This window comes from Oryx dammah, unplaced genomic scaffold, assembly GCF_014754425.2.
Source record: "Oryx dammah isolate SB20612 unplaced genomic scaffold, SCBI_Odam_1.1 HiC_scaffold_4, whole genome shotgun sequence".
Taxonomy (NCBI): domain Eukaryota; kingdom Metazoa; phylum Chordata; class Mammalia; order Artiodactyla; family Bovidae; genus Oryx; species Oryx dammah.
This window is the reverse complement of record NW_024070188.1, coordinates 55,888,051-55,911,715: the sequence shown is the minus strand read 5'-3', so window position 1 is coordinate 55,911,715 and position 23,665 is coordinate 55,888,051. Positions and strand designations below refer to the sequence as shown.

Below are 23,665 nucleotides of genomic sequence, written 5' to 3'. Positions count from 1 at the left end.
TGTGTTAGTTGCTCAGCTGTGTCTGACTCTTTGTAACCCCATGGACTGTAGTTCCCCAGGTTCCTCTGTCCATGGAATTCTCTAGGCAAGACTACTAGAATGGGTTGCCATTCTATTCTCCAGGGGCCCTTCCCACCCCAGGGATTGCACCTGGGTCTCCTGGATTACAGGCAGATTCTTTACCAACTGAACCACCAGGGAAGCCCTATATATGTTCACTAATATGCTCATCAATATATGATACTTGGTTTTCTCTTTTTCTGACTTACGTCATCCCATGTAACAAGCTCTAGGTTTGCCTACCTCAGTTCAAATAATTTTTTTAAAAAGCTGGATTTGATTTTAATTGACATTGATACTGGGAATCAGTGGTCCTGGATTCAAGTCTTGATGCTGCCGTGAACTTGAGTATTCCACCATGCATTAACTCTTATGTTCTTATTGTTTCTTGATTTTAGATTTGTATGTTTCTATTAGCAAGTATTTTATCTTTTGTACCACAAATACTGTGACCTTGCCTAGATTATAAACCAGTACACTGCTAACAAAATCTCTACATTTAATTTGTAGAGAACACATGCTCCTGGAGAGTCTATAGTGAAGTGAAAGCCACTCAGTCGTGTCTGACTCTTTGAGACCCCAAGGACTATAGAGTCCATGAAATTCTCTAAGCCAGAATACTGGAGTGGGTAGCCTTTCCCTTCTCCAGGGGATCTTGCCAACCCAGGGATCAAATCAAGGTCTCCTGAATTGCAGGCAGATTCTTTACCGGCTGAGTCACAAGGGAAGCCCAAGAGTACTGGAATGGGTAGCCTATCCCTTCTTCAGTGGATTTTCCTGACCCAGGAATTGAACCGGGGTCTCCTGCATTGCAGGCAGATTCTCCACCAACTGAGCTATCAGGGGAGCCCTTGGAGAATCTATATTACTTGGTAATGAGAAAGAAATAGAAAATTAATAAAATCTCAAACTACTAAATAGTGAATTAATAGGGGAAGAGACAAAAATAAAAGTAATTTTCTCAAGCATTTGTGGTATAAAACAATTGCTGAGTCAACCAGTAGTAGAGGGAACCAAAAAAAGAGAATAAATGAATTTTAAGATTATGGAAAAAGCCAACTTGAGGTGAGAGTGACAAGATACTGTGTACAGAGTTTTCCTAAATCTTCTTTATGGCTTATTTTCTCTTTTCTTATACTATCTTATATACGAGTTTTCATTGGAAGGACTGATGTTGAAGCTGAAACTCCAATACTTTGGCCACCTGATGTGAAGAACTGACTCACTGGAAAAGACCCCGATGCTGGGAAAGATTGAAGGCAGGAGGGGATGACAGAGGATGAGATGGTTGGAGGGCATCACTGACTCAATGAACACAAGTTTGAACAAGCTCCGGGAGTTGGTGATGGACAGGGAAGCCTGGCATGCTGCAGTCCATGGGGTCTCAAAGAGTCGGACATGAGTGAGTGACTGGACTGAACTGAACTGAACTGAACAGTTCATTTACAATATTGTGTTAGTTTCAGGTATACAGCAAAGTGACTCAAATATATGTATATATATATATATATGTATATATTTCAGATTCTTTTCCATTATAGGTTATTATAATATACTGAAGATAGTTCCCAGTGTTATACAGTAGGTCCTTGTTGTTTATTTTCTATATAGTAGTGTATACCTTTTAATCCTAAACTCCTAGTCTATCCCCTCTTCACCTTTGGTAACCATAAGTTTGCTTTCTATGTCTGTGAGTCTGTTTCTCTTTTGTAAATAAATTCATTAAATAGATTTCACAAATAAGTGATATCACCTAACATTTGTCTTTCTCTGTCTGACTTATTTCATTTAGTACAATATTCTCCAGATTCATCCATGTTGCTGTAAATGGCAATATTTCATTCTTCGAATTTTAAATTATTATATCAAGATGACATTAAGTATTTGATAAAAGACACTTCAAATAAGTGAGCCTTTAAGCCTGTGCCATGATCCTGGGAGAAAGAGCATATAGAGAGAAGCCAACTGAATTATTTCAGTTTGAATTCAGATCACAAAGGACTAAAATCATCAAGTGGGGATCTAATATCAGGTTTATGTGCCTTATAATTGATACAATGTCTTAAACAGAATTGCATATAAGGTGGGCGAAGGGGAACAGAGCAATTCATTGAAAGTATGAGACAGAGTAATCTATGTTTGGCTTTTATGGTTCCTACTTAGAGAACCAGTGATTAAGACCTTTCAACAAGCTAAATACCATAGAAGTTGAATATATTCCACTGGACAAGTCAATGTTTTAATATTTAAAACACTATAACATTTTGGCAAGCTGGTGGATCTTTTTAAGAATCTATTTTACTTTTTTTTTGTTTTTCATGGTGTGTTCCCATAAGGATTAAAAAGGATTACATTTGTACTGCTAAAACAAGTAGCTAAAAACTCATCTTCATCTAGCAAATTGTTAAATTCTGGCATAATATCCATTCTGAAACAACGTTTCAGTAAAATGTTTTTCTTTTTACTGATTTCTACTGACTACTGCTGTTTCCTCTAAAATTATGTAGATGGAAACACTAATTTGAGCCTGAAAGCTTTTATAATTGATGGTCGCTCCTAAGCAACTATTCTATTTTTTGTTATGTATCAAAATCAGTAATTCCTGCTTCAAAAAAACTCTACCACTTTTGTTTAAATGATTACATTTAAATGTTTAAATGATCAGTGTTGACGTAAACCTAAAATTGATCATACATTGATCACATATGCTTTGGGCCACCTGCCATCACCTGGTATGAGTCTGCTTATGACCCTGCTTATGAGTCTGCTGGAAGAAGGAAATTGCAGTGCACTCCAGTATCCTTGCCTGGGAAATCCTATGGACAGAGGACACTGGAAGGCTACAGTCTATAAGGTTGCAAAGAATCAGACAACTTAGTGACCGAGCACACACACATCTGCTAATTAGCTAGTCTACACAAAATCAGTGGGTTAAAAGAACAGGTATGTACTCTCTTACCATTCCTGAGGCCAGAAGTCCAAAGTCATTTTCACTGGGCTAAAGTCAAGGCCAACCAGGAGGGCTGGTTCCTAGAGAGGCGCTGAGGGCAGAATCCATTTCCTTGCATTTAGCAGCTTCTAGAATTTCTTTCCTTGCATTTTTTGGCTCGTGGCTCCTCGCTCCACCTTTAAAGCCCAGTCTTAGCATCTTCTGTTCTCTGGCTGGTTTGGTCACCTCAGCTTCTCTGCCTCCTCCTTACAAGGACCTTTTCGTTACACTGGTTGCACCTGAATAATCCAGGATAACTTCCCCTGCTTTAAGATCCTTAATTTAGAGTTGTAAGTCCATTTTGCTATATGGGACATGACATGTTTAAAGGCCTTTTATTCACGCTACCACTGGGGCATAGGGTGGGGGCAGCATGAAGGTGATACTTTCAGGCAGTAATAGTTTATACATGTTGAATGCTCACTATGGGCCCATTCAAGCACCATCCTGGATTCTCTCTGAGCATTGAACCGTTTAATATATAACAATGGATCTTTATCCCATGGCACCAAAAACCCTGGATGTTTAGAGTTAGAAAGTACTTTATAGTTTATGTTCTTACTCATCTCCACTACCCATTTGAGGAACGAAGGCTTGAAATTAAGAAATTAGTTGAAATTGTATTTATCAAGATGGAGAGATTAAGTGACTCAGTCAAAGCTACACAGCAGGGCTGACAAAGCCATTGGGGGCATACTGTGTTCTTGTCACCTACTCCAGGCTAAGAACACTCAGCTCTGCTGCTTCTTAAGGGCACATCTCAGTTGATGGGCACACCCCCCAAATTCATATGTTTAGTCCTAACACCCTGTACATCAGAATGTAACCGTATTTGAAGACAGGGCCTTTTAAAATGTAATTAAGGTGAAATAAGGTCTTGAGGGTAGGGCCTGAATCCAACATGACTGGTACGGTTGTAAGAAGGCAGAGACACACTAGAGACGCACAGTGAAAGGGTGGCCTTCTGTAAGTCAAGGAGACAGGCCAAACACCTTGATCTTAGACCTCAGACTTGTGAGAAAATAAAGCTCTATTTTTTAAGCCACTTAATCTGTGGTTTTTTGTATGGCAGCCTGAGCAAACTAATATAACCCAGATAGGCCACAGGCCTTAGAACCTTTTTAAGCTGGAGGCAGCTAGTTCATGGTCCAGATTTACTAGAAGAAGACATGGGTTTACTAGAAGAAGACATGGAGTTTATGAGTAATCTGCAGTATTTGTAAAAGACTAAGGGAAATGTTCAAAATATAGTCTAACTAAAATTCCAGTTTCATTGCTTCGGGGTAGAATAACATCAAGTCAATATAGCAACATCACCTACTTCACATTTATTGAAAGCTTTACTTGGCAATATGCATTTTTGATTAATTTAAAATAAGAAAATTATTTGTTGTTTAATAAATTGATTTGTTTGGAAGTAAAAACTCAGGCTTTCTGATGGAGAGGAGGTTGAACGGAAATCACTGCTTGAGCTCCCAATTCCTTTTTTTAAGTCTTCCAAGACCCATGCTGCTTAATCCTCTTCAAATTGCTAGAGCTCTTTCAAGGGTGAGCTGAGCAAATTATATTGCTTTAGTCATTTGTCACATCAGGGGTGTTGTGAGCCATTGTTTTCAAATCTAGGAGTATCACTGACATTTGCTGGATGCTATGTATCTGGTTATTTTCCTGAAAGTCAAAGAAATTTTAAGTGAAAATGATCCTCAGTGTTTTAGTCAGGGTTCTCTAGAGAAACCAAACCAATAGGAGATTAGATAGATATTAACAGATATATATTTTTAGATATATATACATATATTTATTATGAAGGATTACCTCTGGAGCCAAGAAGTCCCACTATCTGCCAGCTGCCTGCAAGCTAGAGAGGCCTAGGAAAGCAGGTGGTAGTTCTAGCCCAACCCAAAGGCCTAAAAACCAAGGAGCCTTTGGTTTAAGCCAATGGTATAAGTCCCAGTCTGAGTTCCCAGGAGCACTGATTTCTTAGGGCAGGAGAAAATGGTGCCCCAGCTCAAGTACAGAGAGGGAATTCATCCTTCCTCTGCCTTTTTGTCCTATTCAGGCCTTCAGTGGATTAGATTATATCCATCTGCATTGGTAAGGGCAATCTACTTGGTCTACCAAGTGAAACGGTAGTCTGTTTGGGAGACACCTTAATAGACACACTTAGAAATCTGAACATCCTTTAGTCTAGCTAACTTGACACATAAAATTAAGCATCACATCCAAATAACAAAATATCAAAATAGCTTAATTCAATAGGTGGATGGGCCTAGCTCATTAATCTAAATAAAATAAAAAAATTTTTAACGAAAATAAGCCACAGTACCCAGCGCAGATGTTAGGGTATCAAGCGCCTTCAGTAGAATGTATCTGAAAGTTTGAAAAACAGTACTTAAAGCAGAAATGTATTTCATTCAAAAATAATAGCAAATGTATGAAGAGCACACACTTAATATTAAGACTGGAGGTTTATTAAATGCTTTATCATAAAATATTAAGCCCACACTATTACAATACACAGGCTTGATGTTCTAACAAGTAACACTGTGCCTCAATCCAGGGAAGTTCATGATGCCAATACAAGGTAGAATTGTGGGGAATTACAAATACAGAGATATCTTCCTTTTCCTCTTCTACAACTGCAATACTGATGTTCAGAAATGTTTACACATTGAGAAAAACTTGTAAAATTTCCTGAGTGTTCCATTAAACAATTTTTTAAAATTAGGTTACCCTAATGGAAAACATGAAAATTTCCTGGTGGAAAATCTATTTTAATATTTATTATCTTCAATAACTGAGGACCATAATCCTAAATATTTATTATACCATAAGAAAGTCTTTGGAATTATCATAAGGCTTTCTAGAACAAGATAAATTTCAAGGCAATGTACCAAGGACTAAATTTTATTCAACCACCAACTTAGTGATATGCAAAGATAAAAGAAAAGTCAAGGTTAGCTGATTTTCTTCCAAATAACAGGAACTAAGAAATATTAGGGGAAAACAAGGATGTAGGAATGAGTGGATATTAGATGAGGAGAGAGATGGCTAGGGAAAGGTACTGAGACTAGTTAGCATTTACTAGCATATATTTTCATTCATTAGTCAACATTTTCTTCATATATATAATTATTTCAAGATAGCACTTCTAAACACTAAATTGGTTCATTCATTTTTCAAGTCAGTTGCAAAGAAATTTCAATCCAGAATATCTAAAGTTAAAGCTAAGAGCATTTTGATACTTACCCCTAAGAATATCTGGCATTCTCAGCCATAGCTCTTGAATACATGGTTTCTTAATAAAATATCACTAAAATAGAACTGATGTTGAAAAAATACAACCTACCTAGAGCTCAGGGTACTAGTCACAACCAACTTTACCAATTCATATCAGTTACTCACACAGAACTAAACAAGTTTAACCAATTCAATTATTTAGCTTGAACAGAAGCCAGATATTTTGCCTTTTAAAAATTTAACCAATCCTAAAGCAATTTTTCAGAAAATAACACCTAAGATTTGCATTGAATTTATACTTCCAGTCCACACTTTGGTACCCAGGCTTTTCTAAATTGGACACTTTGCTCTATGTTTGATCATCGAGATGAAAGAATATGATCATCGATGAAAGAACTTTAAAGTAAAAAAAAGGAACTTTAATTTGGATGGAAGTATTTTGTATTCATAGTAATAAAAGAGACCATGCTTTTGGAAAAAATAAAATCACACGTAGTATACAGAGTATTGCAATCATAAGTAATCCAAACATATAACCATCTCCATTACACAGTTAAGCAGCCAGGTCTAATATACTACAAACCATTTGATTAAAAAGGTTTGTAACCAAAATTTTAACAAGGAAATACCAGTGAAAATAGGTTTAAAATATATATATCCTTGTAAAATAAGATATGTTTTCCACGTTAAAACCTTGTTTCAGAAGTTCCCCGCTTCAAGTTGTTACTCAAAAACTCATCATGTTCAAAACTCAAATTATTGTGAGATCTTGAGATCATAAGAAGTTTCTCCTTATTAGTAAAGTCTTTCTTGATTGCAGCTTGGGGCACAAGCAGCCTCTCCATTGGGTCCTCTTTGTTCTCTAGTTTCATATATCCTTTGCTGTTGCTTCGATCCAACCGAGGCCAGCTTGGATGTTTTCGTTGTTCTGCCTGAACGGTTAATGTAGAGTGGCCCCTCTCTAAGTCTAAGGATTTTGAGTGTGATGAGAGCAAATGCAAGGATGTGTTGGAACCAAACTGTCTTCTAGCAGCCCCAGGAGACAAGAGCTGTCCAGCTCCAGGTCCAAGGGCCACAGAGGACTTGTACTGACTTAACAATGACTCCCCAATGGAATTATTCCTTGGGAGCATCAGACTGACTGGCTGGAAGGGCTGACTGGGATTGGGCAAAGGGACCGTAAGAGAGTCCATTGATAAATTCCTTGACCTACTTTTGAGGTTATCAGCATCCTCAGTGATGTTATCTATACTGGGCTCATCAATCACACAATTATTAAGTTTGATCACCGGTAATGTAAAAGCGCTGATGGACGATGACACAATTGACTTGGTTTCACATTTCTTAGGGCCACTGGTTTTATCGTCAGTTGTTTTGGAAGGAGGCGGATAGAGGCCACAAACAGAGGCAGAGCTGTCAGAGAGCAAAGGCGGCACGAGATGCCCCAAACTCTTACTTTCACTCACCACAAGCTCATCCTCCTCAACAGAGCTGTCCATCCGAAAACTGCTCCTGAAACCTGAAAAAGAAGCAATGGTATTTGCTGCCAGTCTCGAAGCACAGGAGCTCCCATTCTGCTTTACTTCCGTTTCTCCCATTAAACCCGTGTAGATGCCATTCATGTGTTTCTGCTCCTTGATTCTCAGCGTGTGGATGTCGATAACTGTGGAATAGATGTCCCTCATGTGTATGATTTTGGTTTCTTTGTCACGGTTCTCGTGAAGAATGGCGTTAGCACAAATGAAAATGAAAATGCCAATCCCCATTGTGAAAGGGCCAAGCATTTTCATTTTATCAGAATGCAAATGTTGCTCAAAGAAGCGAACCACTACACCGCCTTGGTTCCGGATGACCTGAGTTTCGTTTGTTGACAATGTCGTCTCAGCATCGATAAAATGTTCTTTTTGAGGCCAATATCCAAGGACTGCCATTGCAATTCCTACAATAGAGATAAGGACTCCTAAAATGAGGAAAAAACCAGATGGGGAATAAAGCCGGATTTTGCCTCGAACAACCACAACATCGGCCCGAGGTCGACGCCTGACTGGTTTCTTCTCCTGGGCAGCAGGCGACGGGCTAAGGTTGACATGATGCTGTGATCTGGCAGAGTCTTGCCTTTTCAAGGCTGCCAGGCCAGTTATCACTCCACCAGTTGCTATCATAGCTCAGTCTTTTATTCTGGAAAGAAGAGAAAAAGATGATAAATCTATGTTCTGAGGTACGCTCATCATTTCAGCAAGTGTTTCTACATTTTTGTTGTTGCTGTTTCATGTAATGCAGTGGGGCAGAAGAATGTCTTTTTAATCAACATAATTTGGGTAGAAGTTTTGTTTACGGCTAATATAAAATTCTAGAGATTTCCTTTTTTGGCTGAATTAGTGTTTCTATTATTAAGGAAATGTGAGCTCAAGGTACATTTTCCTTAAGTAACTTTATCAGTTAAAATTATATTTGATTGCTTAAAATTATAAAATGGTTTCCTGGTCACAAGATACACATATTCTCTCTTTTTCTCTCTCTCTCTCTCTCTCTTACACACACACACACACACACACACACACACATCATCTTTCATTATCTATTATTTTAAAGAAATGAAAACATCCAAAACACCTAATAGGCCCCAAACAAACCTTAGGTTTACAAATGGAATACATTCCATCAGCTCACAGTTCCAAGATTACTCTTGCAAAATCACCCATGAAATCTCAGCTATCATATTTAATTTCTCCTGCTCAATTCTCATCTTCCTGACTTCTCTGTTTCCATGATATTACCCGAGCCCTCCTTTCTTGAAACTTGCTCTTGTCCAGCTTTTGTTATGATACTATGTCTTCATGACTCTTTCCTGACCTCACTGACTATTTCGATTTTGGCTTATTTTTCCTCACCTAAAAGTAGACAAGCTTCCCCCAAGTGTCCTGTCCGTGGCCATCTTCTCTTTATGCTCTCCCTTGGCATTCATATTCCCTCCTACCTCTTCCACTATTTCCTTAATGCTAATGAGTCCCAAGTCTGTATTTTGAACTGTAGCCTGAGTTTTAGTTTCACATTTCCAGCTCCCCATTGGGGAACATATTTTTCCTACAATCATGCTTCTTCAGCAAAGTTGAGCTCCCCCTCCATCCCATACCACACAGGGGTGGACTCACCTTCTACCCTACCAATTGAAGTCCTTTTCAATGGCCTCAGTTCTTGTGCTTGACTCTTCATAGTTATCTTTAAGTCCTCCTTTTCTTCTGCCTCTTATCTTCTAATCAGGTTCTAAGTACTAAAAATTTTCACTATAGAATGTCTCTGAATTCTACTCCTTCATTCCAATCCTGTTCTTCCCAGCTTAGTGCTATTCTTATTAACACTTACTAATTAAAAGACGCTTACTCCTTGGAAGAAAAGTTATGACCAACCTAGATAGCCTATTCAAAAGCAGAGACATTACTTTGCCGAGTAAGGTCTGTCTAGTCAAGGCTATAGTTTTCCCAGTGGTCATGTATGGATGTGAGAGTTGGACTGTGAAGAAGGCTGAGTGCCGAAGAATTGATGCTTTTGAATTGTGGTGTTGGAGAAGACTCTTGAGAGTCCCTTGGACTGCAAGGAGATCCAACCAGTCCATTCTGAAGAAGATCAGCCCTGGGATTTCTTTGGAAGGAAAGATGCTAAAGCTGAAGCTCCAGTACTTTGGCCACCTCATGCGAAGAGTTGACTCATTGGAAAAGACTTTGATGCTGGGAGGGATTGGAGGCAGGAGAAGAAGGGGACGACAGAGGATGAGATGGCTAGATGGCATCACTGACTCGATGGACGTGAATCTGAGTGAACTCTGGGAGTTGGTGATGTACAGGGAGGCCTGGTGTGCTGAGATTCATGGGGTCACAGAGTTGGACATGACTGAGTGACTGAACTGAACTGAACTGAACTGAGCGACTGAACTGAACTGAACTGAACTGAGACTATTATAATAACCTCCCAACTGGTCTTCCAAACTCCATTTCTCTTCCTCCACAATCAAGCTTAGATTAATTATCTAAAAATATGGTTCTGAAGTTGTTTAAAGAGAGGAAGAATAGGTAAAATATTTCTCACTACTCACCAAAGTTTTAATCTGGGTTTTCAGACCCATGGAATTTAGCTTCATCTCCAATTACTCTCTTTCAGTTACGTAAAACTAAAACCAAACCATACTGCTTAGACTCCATACAATGTTTCTGAGACTTCACTAATAATGTTTCATCTGTCTAGATCCTTCTTTACCTCTTTCACATATTTCACATATTATCCTCTGGCTAATCTATAAAGCTAATATTCCATTTCTTTATAAAGCCTCCTCTGGCTAAGCAAATCCCACATGAGTTCATGCCTCAGAGCATTTTAGCAAATTTTCTATGGCACTCGCCATATTACAGTGTCTTAGTTCTTCCACTACTTGTGGTCAAATATCAAGTTTAACTCTCATTTTTGTTACCAGGAATATTTGATATAATACCTTACACATAGTTAGTGTCAAGAAATATTTGCTAAAATGCTCAGTATGGGAATAATACTTCTCCTGAGATTTCTGTATGACCACAGGCTTACTGTACTAACTTTCCTAGTTTAAAATTTGAACAACTGTAATGCCAAAACAAAAAGCAACATTTTGTGAGTTGGTAAAATATTTGTCATTATGTGTAATGAATAGTTCTCAAGCTGCCAAATCTGGCTAGTACAAAGCAGAGAATATTTTAAGACCTGCAAGGTCTCTGGCAAATTTCTACAAGAGTTTCTTCATGGTATCAAATTCTGTCTTGTGAAATCAAGCTCTCCTTTTAGATTTCTATTTATGATTTCTGAATTGCGTTTAAATAACGTGGTGATGGATGGTACCTCCAGTTTTAGTTAGCTGAACAAGCTGGTGAATAAATCCAGCCTTCATTGGAATTATAGCTTGGATTAAAATAGTTGAATGTTGAAAGAACAAACCATGATCTAACCCACAGCTCTAGCCTATGAAGTTTATCAAAGTATGCACACTACAGTTGAGGACATGCACTAAACCCTGGGTAAAACAAAGCTGTGTCCATCTATGTTTTCTTGAACCAAATACCAGTTCAAGTGTTTGAAAAAAAATGCTTAGATTAGATAGCAGCCATCTAACTCAGTTATTTCCATTTAGGAGGATAAGGATTTAGTCTGAAATCTTTCTGAATAGAATGAAAACAAAGGCAAAAGGCTTGCATCTGGTTTAAAAGCAACCACAGTGAATTCCCACTCCATATACATTCTGAGTCGTCCCCAACTTGTTAAAACATTTTTTCCTTATGATGCCATTTTCTATTCCTAAAGTTGATAGAGGAAAAGGGGATGGAAGAGAAAAAAAATTTTTGAGAAATACAGATGAGGAGAGGAAGCTGGAAAAGAGCAGTGAGGGACTGGGTTCTTTTAGGAAGAAGCAAAGCTGGTTAGACAGGACAGGAAGAGAAAGCACAGGCTGAATAACAGTGTGGCTCAGAGGAGGAAAGACACCTAGAGGAGTACAGAAATTAAGTCTAGAGTGAGGGGAAAATAAAAGCTCACACAGTTTCTTCAGCCAGACCACCCTGACCAGCCAGCCAGAGGCACCAAGATGCCCAAGGAGGCACCAAGATGCCCAAGGAGGCACCAAGACGCCAAGCAAGTTCAGGTTGGATGTCAATGTACTCCCTCAATTCCATTCAAAACAATTCAACACTAAATGAGCTTCTTTCAGGACTCAGAGCCCCAGACTGATCCTAAAGGAAAAGCAAAAATGCACACACTCAGTCACTGCTTCAAAGAGCTTGAAAGCTAATGAAGGGGCTGGTATATCTACATAGAACAGAATGTGGTAACCCCTAGAATAAAAATTTCAATCAAGCAGGACTTTTACAGCAGGCTTCATACAGATGAGAGCATTTTAACATTCATCAGAGTGAAAAAAGCAAGTGAATGGCATTTCAGAGAAGGTCAAGAAAGAAAGAAAGACTGGGAAACAGAGCTCTGGCTGGCCTTAGCACGCAGAACCAAGGGAGGGAATGAAAACAAGGGCAAAAGGCTTGCATCTGGTTTGAAAGCAACCACAGTGAATTCCCACTCCAAATACATTCCGAATCATCCCCAACTTGTTAAAACATTTTCTCTTTATTATGCCATTTTCTATTCCTAAAGTTGATAGAGGAAAAGGGGGGCGGGGCGGGCCTGGCCTAGAGAGAGACAGAGGGCCAGGTCTTGAAAGGTAGCAATAGTCATTCCCAAATGCTTGAATGCTAGACTCATGCTTGTGGAGTTAGAGGAAGATGCAAAACACATTTGTTGTCATCTAGGGAAAATTAATCTCAACTTGTACATGAGGGGTTGATATTGGAAAAATCACAGTTCAGTTCAGTTCAGTCGTTCAGTCGTGTCCGACTCTGCGACCCCATGGACTGCAACATGACAGGCCTCCCTGTCCATCACCAACTCCTGGAGTTTACTCAAACTCATGTCCATCGAGTCGGTGATGCCATCCAACCATCTCATCCTCTGTCATCCCCTTCTCCTCCTGCCTTTCATCTATCCCAGCATCAGGGTCTTTTCAAATGAGTCAACCCTTCACATCAGGTGGCCAAAGTATTGGAGTTTCAGCTTTAGCATCAGTCCTAACAATGAACACCCAGGACTGATCTCCTTTAGGATGGACTGGTTTGATCTCCTTACAGTCCAAGGGACTCTCAAGAATCTTCTCCAGCACCACAATTCAAAAGCACCAATTCTCCAGCATTCAGCTTTCCTTATAGTCTAACTCTCACATCCATACATGACTACTGGAAAAACCATAGAAACCTAGTGAAACTATAAAATCTAGAAGCGGTGAATACACAGGCCTCAGCAGTGTCAAACTGCACTGTCAACTTGATCCAAAGTATTCAGTATACACAAAATAGCCTAAGTCTACTTGTTTATTTATTCTGCAAAGCCACTTGTTTATTTATTCTGTAAAGAATCTCCTCCATTCTACATTTTACCACTTTTTTTTTTTTTTGGCTGGAGGTAAAGGCATGGGAGAATAGGGATCCTGTAAACCACAGTCTTCTTACCATAACAAATCATAGCATCCTTCTAGGTTTTAATAATAATAATAGTAATAACAGCTAACACACTGGCCACAGTCAGGCACCATTCTAAGTGTTTTGGTATAAGAACATATTTATTATCACAGCAGCTCTGGAAGTGGACACAATCATTATGATCTCTATTTTGCAGATGAGAAAACTAAGGCTCAGGGAGTCTAGGTAAGTTGCTTAAGGTCGCACAGCTCAGAGGTGCCTACAAAGCCTGTGCTCTTATACAATTTGTGATGACATGGGCCTCCACATTTGCTTTCACTTGAGGTCTTCTTTACCTGCCCATTTTTCTTACTGTGATTACTGTTTCTATCAGAACACCAGACCCTAAAGAATGTTTTGTACCTTTAGAACAGCGATTGCACGCTCAGTTGCTCAGTTGTGTCCTTCTCTTTGCAATCCCACGAGCAGCCTACCAGACTCCTCTGTCCATGGAATTTTCCAGGCAAGAATACTGGAATGGGTTGCCATAGCCTTCTCTAGGAGATCTTCCCAATCCAGGGATGGAACTGCATCTCCTGCATTGGCAGGATTCTTTACCACTATGCACCTAGGAAGCCTCCTTTAGAACGGTGACTATGAACCAGCTGACTTCCATTTCCATTTTTATTGGGAATAGATGAGAGTGAAGGTGTGTCCTTGGGTGAGCATTGACCTCTCACATCTGTCTAGATCCCTTTCAGCCTATGATGGAGCAGACTCAGAACAAACCAATCACCACCCCAACTCTCCTCCTTTCTCTACCATCCTGGAGAGAATAGGGCTGGGACTTTTCTCAAAGATCCAAGTGAAGAAGTTTTCTACACTGAATTTCACTTTGTTAACCTGGGCACAGAGTTTTTTTCATCCATCTCTCTGGATCCAAGGCTTCACCCAAACTTCAGAAACTTGAATTACACCCTGTGATATTCCACTAGAGACCTCCTCCTAGGTGGGCATTTTTAATTTATATAGATATTCATTCAGGTAATGAGTAAAAACTGGTATCTGGTACTATAGTAGATATAGGTCTCAAAACATGCATCCTGGCTTGAAGAATATAATGATTAGCAGCTATTTTTTTTAGGCAGTCATTCAACTAGTTATAAATAAGTCTAGCAAGAGAGTCAGCTACACTGGGTGCTTCCATATTCTCCCAAGAGATATGATTTGGTGAAATGACAAGCTGACAGATATTCTTCTGTAAATAACCCAAAACAACAACAACAAAATTAGTTTGGGTTAACTTTTAGCTTTTAGAAAGGCAATGCCAAAGAATGCTCAAACTACCGAACAATTGCACTCATCTCACACGCTAGTAAAGTAATGCTCAAAATTCTCCAAGCCAGGCTTCAGCAATACATGAACCGTGAACTTCCACATGTTCAAGCTCGTTTTAGAAAAGGCAGAGGAACCAGAGATCAAATTGCCAACATCCACTGGATCATGGAAAAAGCAAGAGAGTTCCAGAAAAACATCTATTTCTGCTTTATTGACTATGCCAAAGCCTTTGACTTTGTGGATCACAATCAACTGTAGAAAATTCTGAGAGAGATGGGAATACCAGACCACCTGACCTGCCTCTTGAGAAATCTGTATGGAGGTCAGGAAGCAACAGTTAGAACTGGCCATGGAACAGACTGGTTCCAAATAGGGAAGGGGGGACATCAAGGCTATATATTGTCACCCTGCTTATTTAACTTATATGCGGAGTACATCATGAGAAACACTGGGCTGGATGAAGCATAAGCTGGAATCAAGATTGCCGGGAGAAATATCAATAACCTCAGATATGCAGATGACACCACCCTTATGGCAGAAAGTGAAGAGGAACTAAAAAGCCTCTTGATGAAAGTGAAGGAGGACAATTAAAATAAATAAATTTATGTTTTAAAAAAAAGCAAAGGAGGAGAGTGAAAATTTTAGCTTAAAGCTCAACATTCAGAAAACTAAGATCATGGCATCCGGTCCCATTACTTTATGGCAAATAGATGGGGAAACATTGGAAACAGTGTCAGAGTTTATTTTTTGGGTCTCCAAAATCACTGCAGATGGTGATTGCAGCCATGAAATTAAAAGGCACTTACTCCTTGGAAGGAAAGTTGTGACCAACCTAGACAGCATATTCAAAAGCAGAGACATGACTTTGCCAACAAAGGTCCATCTAGTCAAGCCTATGGTTTTTCCAGTAGTCACGTATGGATGTTAGAATTGGACGGCGAAGAAAACTGAGCACCGAAAAATTGATGCTTTTGAACTGTGGTGCTGGAGAAGACTCTTGAGAGTCCCTTGGACTACAAGAAGATCCAACCAGTCCATCCTAAAGGAGATCAGTCCTGGGTGTTCATTGGAAGGACTGATGTTGAAGCTGAAACTCCAGTACTTTGGCCACCTGATGCGAAGAGTTGACTCATTGGAAAATACCTTAATGCTGGGAAGGATTGCGGGTAGGAGAAGAAGGGGACGACAGAGGATGAAATGGCTGGATGGGATCACTGACTCGATGGACATGGGTTTGGATAGACTCCAGGAGTTGGTGATGGACAGGGAGGCCTGGCGTGCTGTGATTCATGGGGTCGCAAAGAGTCGGACACGACTGAGTGACTGAACTGAACTGAACTGTTAGCTATATATCAATTATCCTATTTTTCATTCTCAGTGTTCATAAATCAGTTACAGTTTTGCTAGCAAAACTGCTAGCTATTAGGATCAGCAGCTTCAACTTCACACAACATGCTTGCTTCTTCATTGTGAAAACCAGGATGCTACTGGGCCATCTCCAGGCCTTTGTGATCAAACTCATTCATTGGAGATCTCAGAAATCATCAGTAGGAATTCAATCTTATTGGCTACCTTTCTTGCTAGAGATACAGACTCTTGCATTGTTTCAGGGACTCCATTACCATCTACTCATCACCTTGAGCTCATATCCCCTCTGTACCATTTTTATTCTACACATCTCAGCCAAAAGCTCTTTCTCCTTGACAAAGAAGATTTCTGCCTGTGTGCTACACATCAACACTATACCATCTCATCTAACCATCAGGTTTATCCTCTCCTATTCTTGCTCTGATTGTAATTCTAAAAACCTTATTTCTGTTGTCCTTTACTCTTTTTTTTTTTTACAAGTTTAAGCACATCCTAGATTTGCTTTTCATAGCCCTAAATCTGGTTTTTAATATTTACACCCTCATGGAAGTTTATTCCTGTACACTTAAGTCTTCTTTTGACCATACTGACCTACTATTTTGACCACACATGAGCCTACTATCCACCAGACGTGATTCTAGATGCATTCATATCCTTATATCTGAGGTAATGGTAAGTAACTAGATTTGGAGAGTTAAAAGCTTTAGAAGACTCTGAATCCAGACATTCCTTCTAGCCAACTAAGAACCAAGAATGTTGTCTAAGATCCAACAATGAAGTAGCAGAAAATAAGACTGGAATTCAAGTTTTCCGACTCCAAGCCCAATGTTCATTCTTGGTTAGATACTCTTTTTTCTATTACTTTTCATGCTATCTTCCAAGGCCTCACACAATACCTAGAATATAATTAGTGCTCAGTAAGTTTATCTGTTGACTGTGAACTGCCTTGATGAAAGCTTAAATACAACTGAAATATGCTAGGTACTAGGAATACAAAGATAATAACACTCAGTCCCTGATTTCAAAGAGTATGGAGTCCAGTGGGAACGCAAAGTATACATTTAAACTTGAATGAATGAAAAGCTCTGATGGAGTTATAACAGAATGCTCTTCCATACTATGTGGAGGAATCAGGGAGGCTTCCAAGAAGCAGCAGCAGCTCATGGACACCTGGTGCATCAGTAGGAGTTTGCCACACAGATTCAAAGTCATCATTATTTCTCACTGTTTCACAAGGATCCTTGCTCCATGGTTTTTCTTCATCTTCTCAGCTGAAGTCTGCTTATTATTTTAAATATACTTGATATCGCCTTACTTTTTTTGTTTGAATTTTTATTCTTATCTCAAGGTTTAACAAGTTGCCAGACGGTGAGGCTATCTGCCAAAGGGAAGTAAAAATTAATCTATGCCTTCAGGACCAAACAAAAGCATTATATAAAAACCCCATGTGGTATCCACAAATGTGACAGATGGAAATATTTTCTGTTCAAGCTAGAACAGTTTTAGGACTTTCTTCCCTGTAGAGACATTTGAAACTTTTTCAGAAGAGTATTTCTAATCTACATACTTCCCAGAGTTGAAAGAAAATGCCTATGGGTGACTGATAGCTCAATCATATTAAAATTTAAAAAATAAGGATAGAATAGAAATCATTTTTTAATGTGTAGCATAATGGTTTTGCACATGGGCCTTGAAATCAGAAAGACAAGACTTCACATCCTTGCTTCATCACTTGATAGCCATGAAACTTTGGATGTGTTGTTTTAAACTTTGGTTACGTTGGCTCCTCCATGTGTAAAATGACAAAACCTGCCTGAATAGAGAGGATCCAGTACACTGGTGGCAGAAGACTGAGGAACTTGAATCCCTGCATATCGCTTAACAACTATCCTTGAAAAACTGGTTCATCTTCTTGCAGCCTCAGTTTCCTTGCCTGTAAAATGAGGATAATACCGATAGGGTTGTTAATAGGCAGAGGAAATAATACAGTTCAGTGTCTGGGAGCTAAGGTCTACATCAGTGACAGCATCTGTGTCTGACTTTAAGATCTTCTTAGGAATAAAGCTGTTTTATACACACACACACACACTTATACATGCATAGGCTTCTCTGGTGGCTCAGATGGTTAAAAAAAAATCTGTCTGCAGTGCAGGAGACCTGGGTTCGATTCCTGGGTTGGGAAGATCCCCTGGAGGAGGGATGGAGGCATGGCAACCCATTCCAGTATTCTGGCCTGGAGAATTCCCATGGACAGAGGAGCCTGGCAGGAGGCTACATTTCACTGGGTTGCAAAGAGCTGAACATGGCTGAGCGACTAAGCACAACATATATATATATATATATATATTTATATATTTATACATATATATATATATAAACTGTCCACTATAGTGTTGGTTAAAATAACTTCTCAATAAACAGTAGCTATTATTATTAATTCATTGTTCAATATTATTAACCCTTTCATTGCTCAGGTAGGCAAACTAAAAACATATTTTAATATATTGAGTTAAATAATTAGTGATGGGCCACTGTACATGGGAAGGAAATTATGACTGCAAGTTTGTTCTGGGATTTACAGTCAAAAAACTATCTGAGTGGAGTCTGGGTATTTTAGTGGCAGAGCATTAATAATTTGGTAGTTGCAAGAAGAGTTGAGTGTATATAAGAGAGAGACAGGTGGGAAATATACTACCAAGAGAATAAAGCATGATTTCCTTTTTCAATTCATTCTATTTGTTGAGATTTAGATACGTCTGTGTCAAAAAATAATATTAGCAATAATAAAAACAAAGTAGACAAACCCAAACCAGTTCATCTGATATTTTTACTTATTTTAATGATGTAATTAAATCAAATGCCTGAGTAATCTGATCAAGTCTGCAAGCACCATTCTGTTCCCACTGGGACACCTGAACATAAACAGATTGAAAATGAAGAATATGGATTGGGAATATGAGAACTAAGGAAGATATTGATAGAAAGTGAAAATTTAAGAAGTGTGAATTTTGTGACAAGTTTAAGCTATGATTTTATGTACATTCTGAAGACCTTTGCTGGTCTGCCCTGGAGAGAATGGTTTCTTCATACTTAGTATAGTTCAACTTCCACATGAATGCTGGATATACAGAATTTTTTATAATTATCAACACAATACCCAGATAAAATGTCACTTTATGGCCAAGTACCTTCTAAACATACAGAAAATGCTAAGAATGTAGGATGCACTTGGAAATCTATATATATTCTTTGCTACTGATGCATCCATACCCTGCCGGCCTGACGAACTATAAAATCTGGGCCTAAACCAATCATGAGCTGTATAACAATAACATGGAACAATTTTCTCCAAGAGTTACAAGCCAGGAAGCCCACAGAACACAACAATCTTCAGGGGGCCAAATAACAGCCCCATAATGAGCTGTTAGGTAAAACCCTGCAGAGAGCCAGTGGGAGACAGTTTCTGCAGGAACAGAAGATATCAGAACTTATTTTCCCCAAAGTAGAAATACACTTCTCACCTTGGACCCCGGTTCTTCAAATCTGAATATGTTTTTGTAAGGATTGTAATGACCCATGTTCACTGCATTTCCTGGCAGGATGTGGACTTGGAATTGGTGTAAAGAAGCTAAAGAAATCACAAACTTACTAAGGTGCAGGAAATTAGCTGAGATACTCCTGGAAAAAGAGCTGAAGTATCTAAATCATGAACTGGACCTTTTATATGGATTCCTCCTCTGCAGGAGAACATATCTGGTAACTTCACTTACAGGGAGCATGACCATGTTTTTGAAGACAGTTTTGGAAAATGAGACTCTAAGTAGTAGAAATGTCCTTTCCAGTGATTTTAAATGCCTGGAAAATCCAAACACAGGCTGATATTCCTATAAGATGAGGGGGAAAGCTAGAGTGCACTGCTGCTGCTGCTGCTGCTGCTAAGTCGCTTCAGTCGTGTCCGACTCTGTGCGACCCCAGAGAAGGCAGCCCACCAGGCTCCCCCGTCCCTGGGATTCTCTAGGCAAGAGGACTGGAGCGGGTTGCCATTTCCTTCTCCAATGCATGAAAGCGAAAAGTGAAAGTGAAGTCGCTCAGTCATGTCCGACTCTTAGGGACCCCATGGACTGCAGCCCGCCAGGCTCCTCCATCCGTGGGATTCTCCAGGCAAGAGCGCACTAAGAAGTTTCGATTCCAGCTGCTCCACCTTGAAGCCAGTGTCTTGTATATATCTATCAGCTTTGCATGTGACACAGCTGTGCCAATACCATTAATAAGGCAAAAGGGCTTACCTTCTTCTCTACTGTAAAGAAGGAACATCTCTCACTAGAGCAAAAACACCATTTAAACTAGAGGTGAGCCGTGTCATCTTTCAGGCTTCCCAGGTGGCGCTAGTGGTAAAGAATGGACCTGCCAATGCAGGAGACAAAAGAGACACGGGTTTGATCCCTGGGTTGGGAAGATCCCCTGGAGGAGGGCACGGCAACCCACTTCAGTATTCTTGCCTGGAGAATCCCACAGACAGAGGAGCCTGGAAGGCTGCAGTGTATGGGGTCACAGAGTCAGACACACACATGTCATCTTTTTAATCCTCAGTAACAAGATAGTACATCAAATTTCAGTAGCTCTAAGCTATGTAGCATTTCTAAAATCCTAGAAAAACATTAGGAAATAGTTCAAAGTCCATCATTCCCTCTAGAGAACTTACTTATTTTTCCCATAAGTAAAATCTGAGCAGGAATGCTTTTTAGGCAAGATGGAAAGTGGTATGAAGAGAGGCCTTGTGAGGGATGGCACGATCAAACTCCTCTTGACTCTCACACACACAAAGCAATCTATTAAGCCTGGAAATACAAAAGTCCTTCAGCATTTATAGGATATGTCATCAGGAAGGGTTAATTTTGAATTCTTACTGAATTTGCTTCTGTGACTTGATCCCTAATCTAGCCACTTTTGTTATTGTAGGCATACATCATGGCCTGCCTCGGGGAGATAGCCTGACCCTGCCCACCAGTGAAGGATTGTCTGGAAGTGAAACTAACACATCCCCCTGCCTGAGGTTTGCTGCTCTAGGAGTTATCTGTAAAAAGTAAATGTTTTTTTTTTTTGTTTGTTTCTTCACCTCCTGCCCCCTCTCTGATCCCTAAAAGAACCATCCAGGCCTCCACAAGTGGTTATTTTGAGGCTCTAGCCTGCCATCTTCTCTGACAGCCGGCTCCCAAATAAAATCCCTTTGTCTCAATACCTTGTCTCAGATGTATTGGCCTACCCTGCGGTGAGTAGAGCAAGACATTTCTCATAGGTCTTTTAGACAAAAGCTGCTAATGGTTATGTGTGTGTCAGTTGCTGAGTTGTGTCTGACTCTTTGCGGCCCCATGGACTGTGTAGCCAGCCAGGCTCTTCTGTGCATGGGATTCTCCAGGCAAGAATACTGGAGTGGATTGCCGTTCCCTTCTCCAGGGGATCTTTCCAATCCATGGATCAAACCCACGTCTCCCACATTGTGGGCAGATTCTTTACCATCTGAGCTTACCAGGGAAGCCTCTGCTCATGGTAAATGTATTTAAAAAAAAAAAAAAAAAAACAGAAGGCAGTGGGGATGCATGTAACTATTTCTATTTTCGTTTTCTTCCCTCTTTTCTCCTACTTGTACAGGTTGGTGGCAGGCAGCAAGGGGAACTGGGGAAAACAGATTTTGAAGCTTCCAGCTTCAAAAAGTACTCGGTGCCCAATCTGTCTTTCTCTCATCTTCTTTATTTGGGAACTACTTGTGCTCAAGGTATTATAAAAACCCCACAGTACAAAGTAAAGAGGAAATCTCTCCCACTCCTGGTTTCTCTAGTTCCCCTTCCCAGAGATAAGCCCAGTGTTGGATTTCTCATACCATTTTCCAAAGGAGGGGGGGAATTTTTTCTCATTTGGTTTTTTAGAATTGATTTATACAAGCTGTTTATATACCAAAGAAATCAGCTCTCTGGTAGTGATATGCTGGCAACCATAGTTAATTTATATTTTTTTACTTTTTTTGATTGTATCTTTAAGCAAATAGAAAATATCAGTATGTTGATTGATGGCCTTGAGGCAGGAGGTAGATGCCGCCCCAACCCAGGGCAAAGCAATTGGAGATTCATTCCCTGTGGAGGAAACTCCAAGGTGAGAATAGCAGGACAATTAAGGGAGGCGGCTGGGCTTTGCCCATACCACGTATTTCTCATTCTCAAGTCAGAAGACCTCCCTGACCACACATTCTCCTTGTTGGTCAAACAGTTATGATGTTAAGGGATGCATGCACACACAAGGGAGGATCCTAAGATATACCAAATATGGACAGAGCTGTGCTGTGCTCAGTCACAGTCGTGTCTGACTCTGTGACCCCATGGACTGCAGCCTGCCAGGCTCCTCTGCCCATGGGGATCCTCCAGGCAAGAGTACTGGAGTGGGTTACCTGCCCTCCTCCAGGGGATCTTCCCAACCCAGGGATTGAACCCGGGTCTCCTGTGTTGCAGGTGGATTCTTTATCAACTGACCCACCAAGGAAGCTCAGATAGAGGCTGTGAACCAGGCAAACCAAAATGACTGGCCAAAGAAAAGTCAGAAGGAATGTCCCATATAAGTGATTTAAACTACCACAAGGGGACGTCTCTCCCTCTCTCTGTGTGTGAGTTCACCTGTGTGCTGTGTGTCTATCCACAGGTACTATCCTGTCTTTTCTTCCTAATAAATACCTGCTTCACTACTTTCCTCCCTTGTGGAAATTCTTTCCTGAAGGGCCAGGGCCCTTGTCACTGACCACTGGTCTAGTGGCTAGGATCTGGTGCTCTCTCCATTGCGACCCAATCTCTGCCTGGAAAGCTAAGCTCCACTTCAAGCCATGGCAGGTCAAGGCCACCTGAGATCAGCCTCATATAATCATTAGAAAGATCTTCAAAATTAGATTATATTTAAAAAATTTCCCATGTTTTCTTGCAATAATTCTTTGTTCCAATTCTCTTCCATTTTAATTTTCTAATATATCTGGAATTTCTTTCTGTGTAAGAACTGAGATAAAGATCTACTTTGTTGAACAAGTAACAAATCTCTCCTTCCTTGGTTTAAAATACTACTTCTATCACATATTAACTTCATATATTTGTTCAGCTCAGTTCAATCGCTCAGTCGTGTCTGACTCTTTGCGACCCCATGAATCACAGCACACCAGGCCTCCCTGTCCATCACCATCTCCTGGAGTTCACTCAAACTCACGTCCATTGAGTCGGTGATGCCATCCAGCCATCTCATCCTCAGTCGTCCCCTTTTCCTCCTGCCCCCAATACCCCCCAGCATCAGAGTCTTTTCCAATGAGTCAACTCTTCGCATGAGGTGGCCAAAGTACTGAAGTTTCAGCTTTAGCATCATTCCTTCCAAAGAACACCCAGGACTGATCTCCTTCAGAATGGACTGGTTGGATCTCCTTGCAGTCCAAGGCACTCTCAAGAGTCTCTTCCAGCACCACACTTCAAAAGCATCAGTTCTTTGGTGCTCAGCTTTCTTCACAGTCCAACTCTCGCGTCCATACAATACCACCAGAAAAACGATAGCCTTGACTAGAGGGACCTTTGTTGGCAAAATAATGTCTCTGCTTTTCAATATCTATCTAGGTTGGTCATAACTTTTCTTC

General features: G+C 40.1%; 1 protein-coding gene across 2 annotated transcripts in view; it reads right to left on the bottom strand.

Moving 5' to 3' along the window:
• Positions 1 to 5,498: 5,498 nt before the first annotated feature.
• TMEM200A (transmembrane protein 200A) overlaps positions 5,499 to 23,665 on the bottom strand; it is an 88,702-nt gene continuing 70,535 nt past the window's right edge. For both annotated transcript variants that reach the window (XM_040239204.1, XM_040239203.1), the window contains exon 2: positions 5,499 to 8,467. In XM_040239204.1, the coding sequence (XP_040095138.1) occupies positions 6,976 to 8,451 (1,476 nt within the window). In that variant the 5' untranslated portion in view covers positions 8,452 to 8,467 and the 3' untranslated portion in view covers positions 5,499 to 6,975. The remainder of the gene's footprint in view (positions 8,468 to 23,665) is intronic.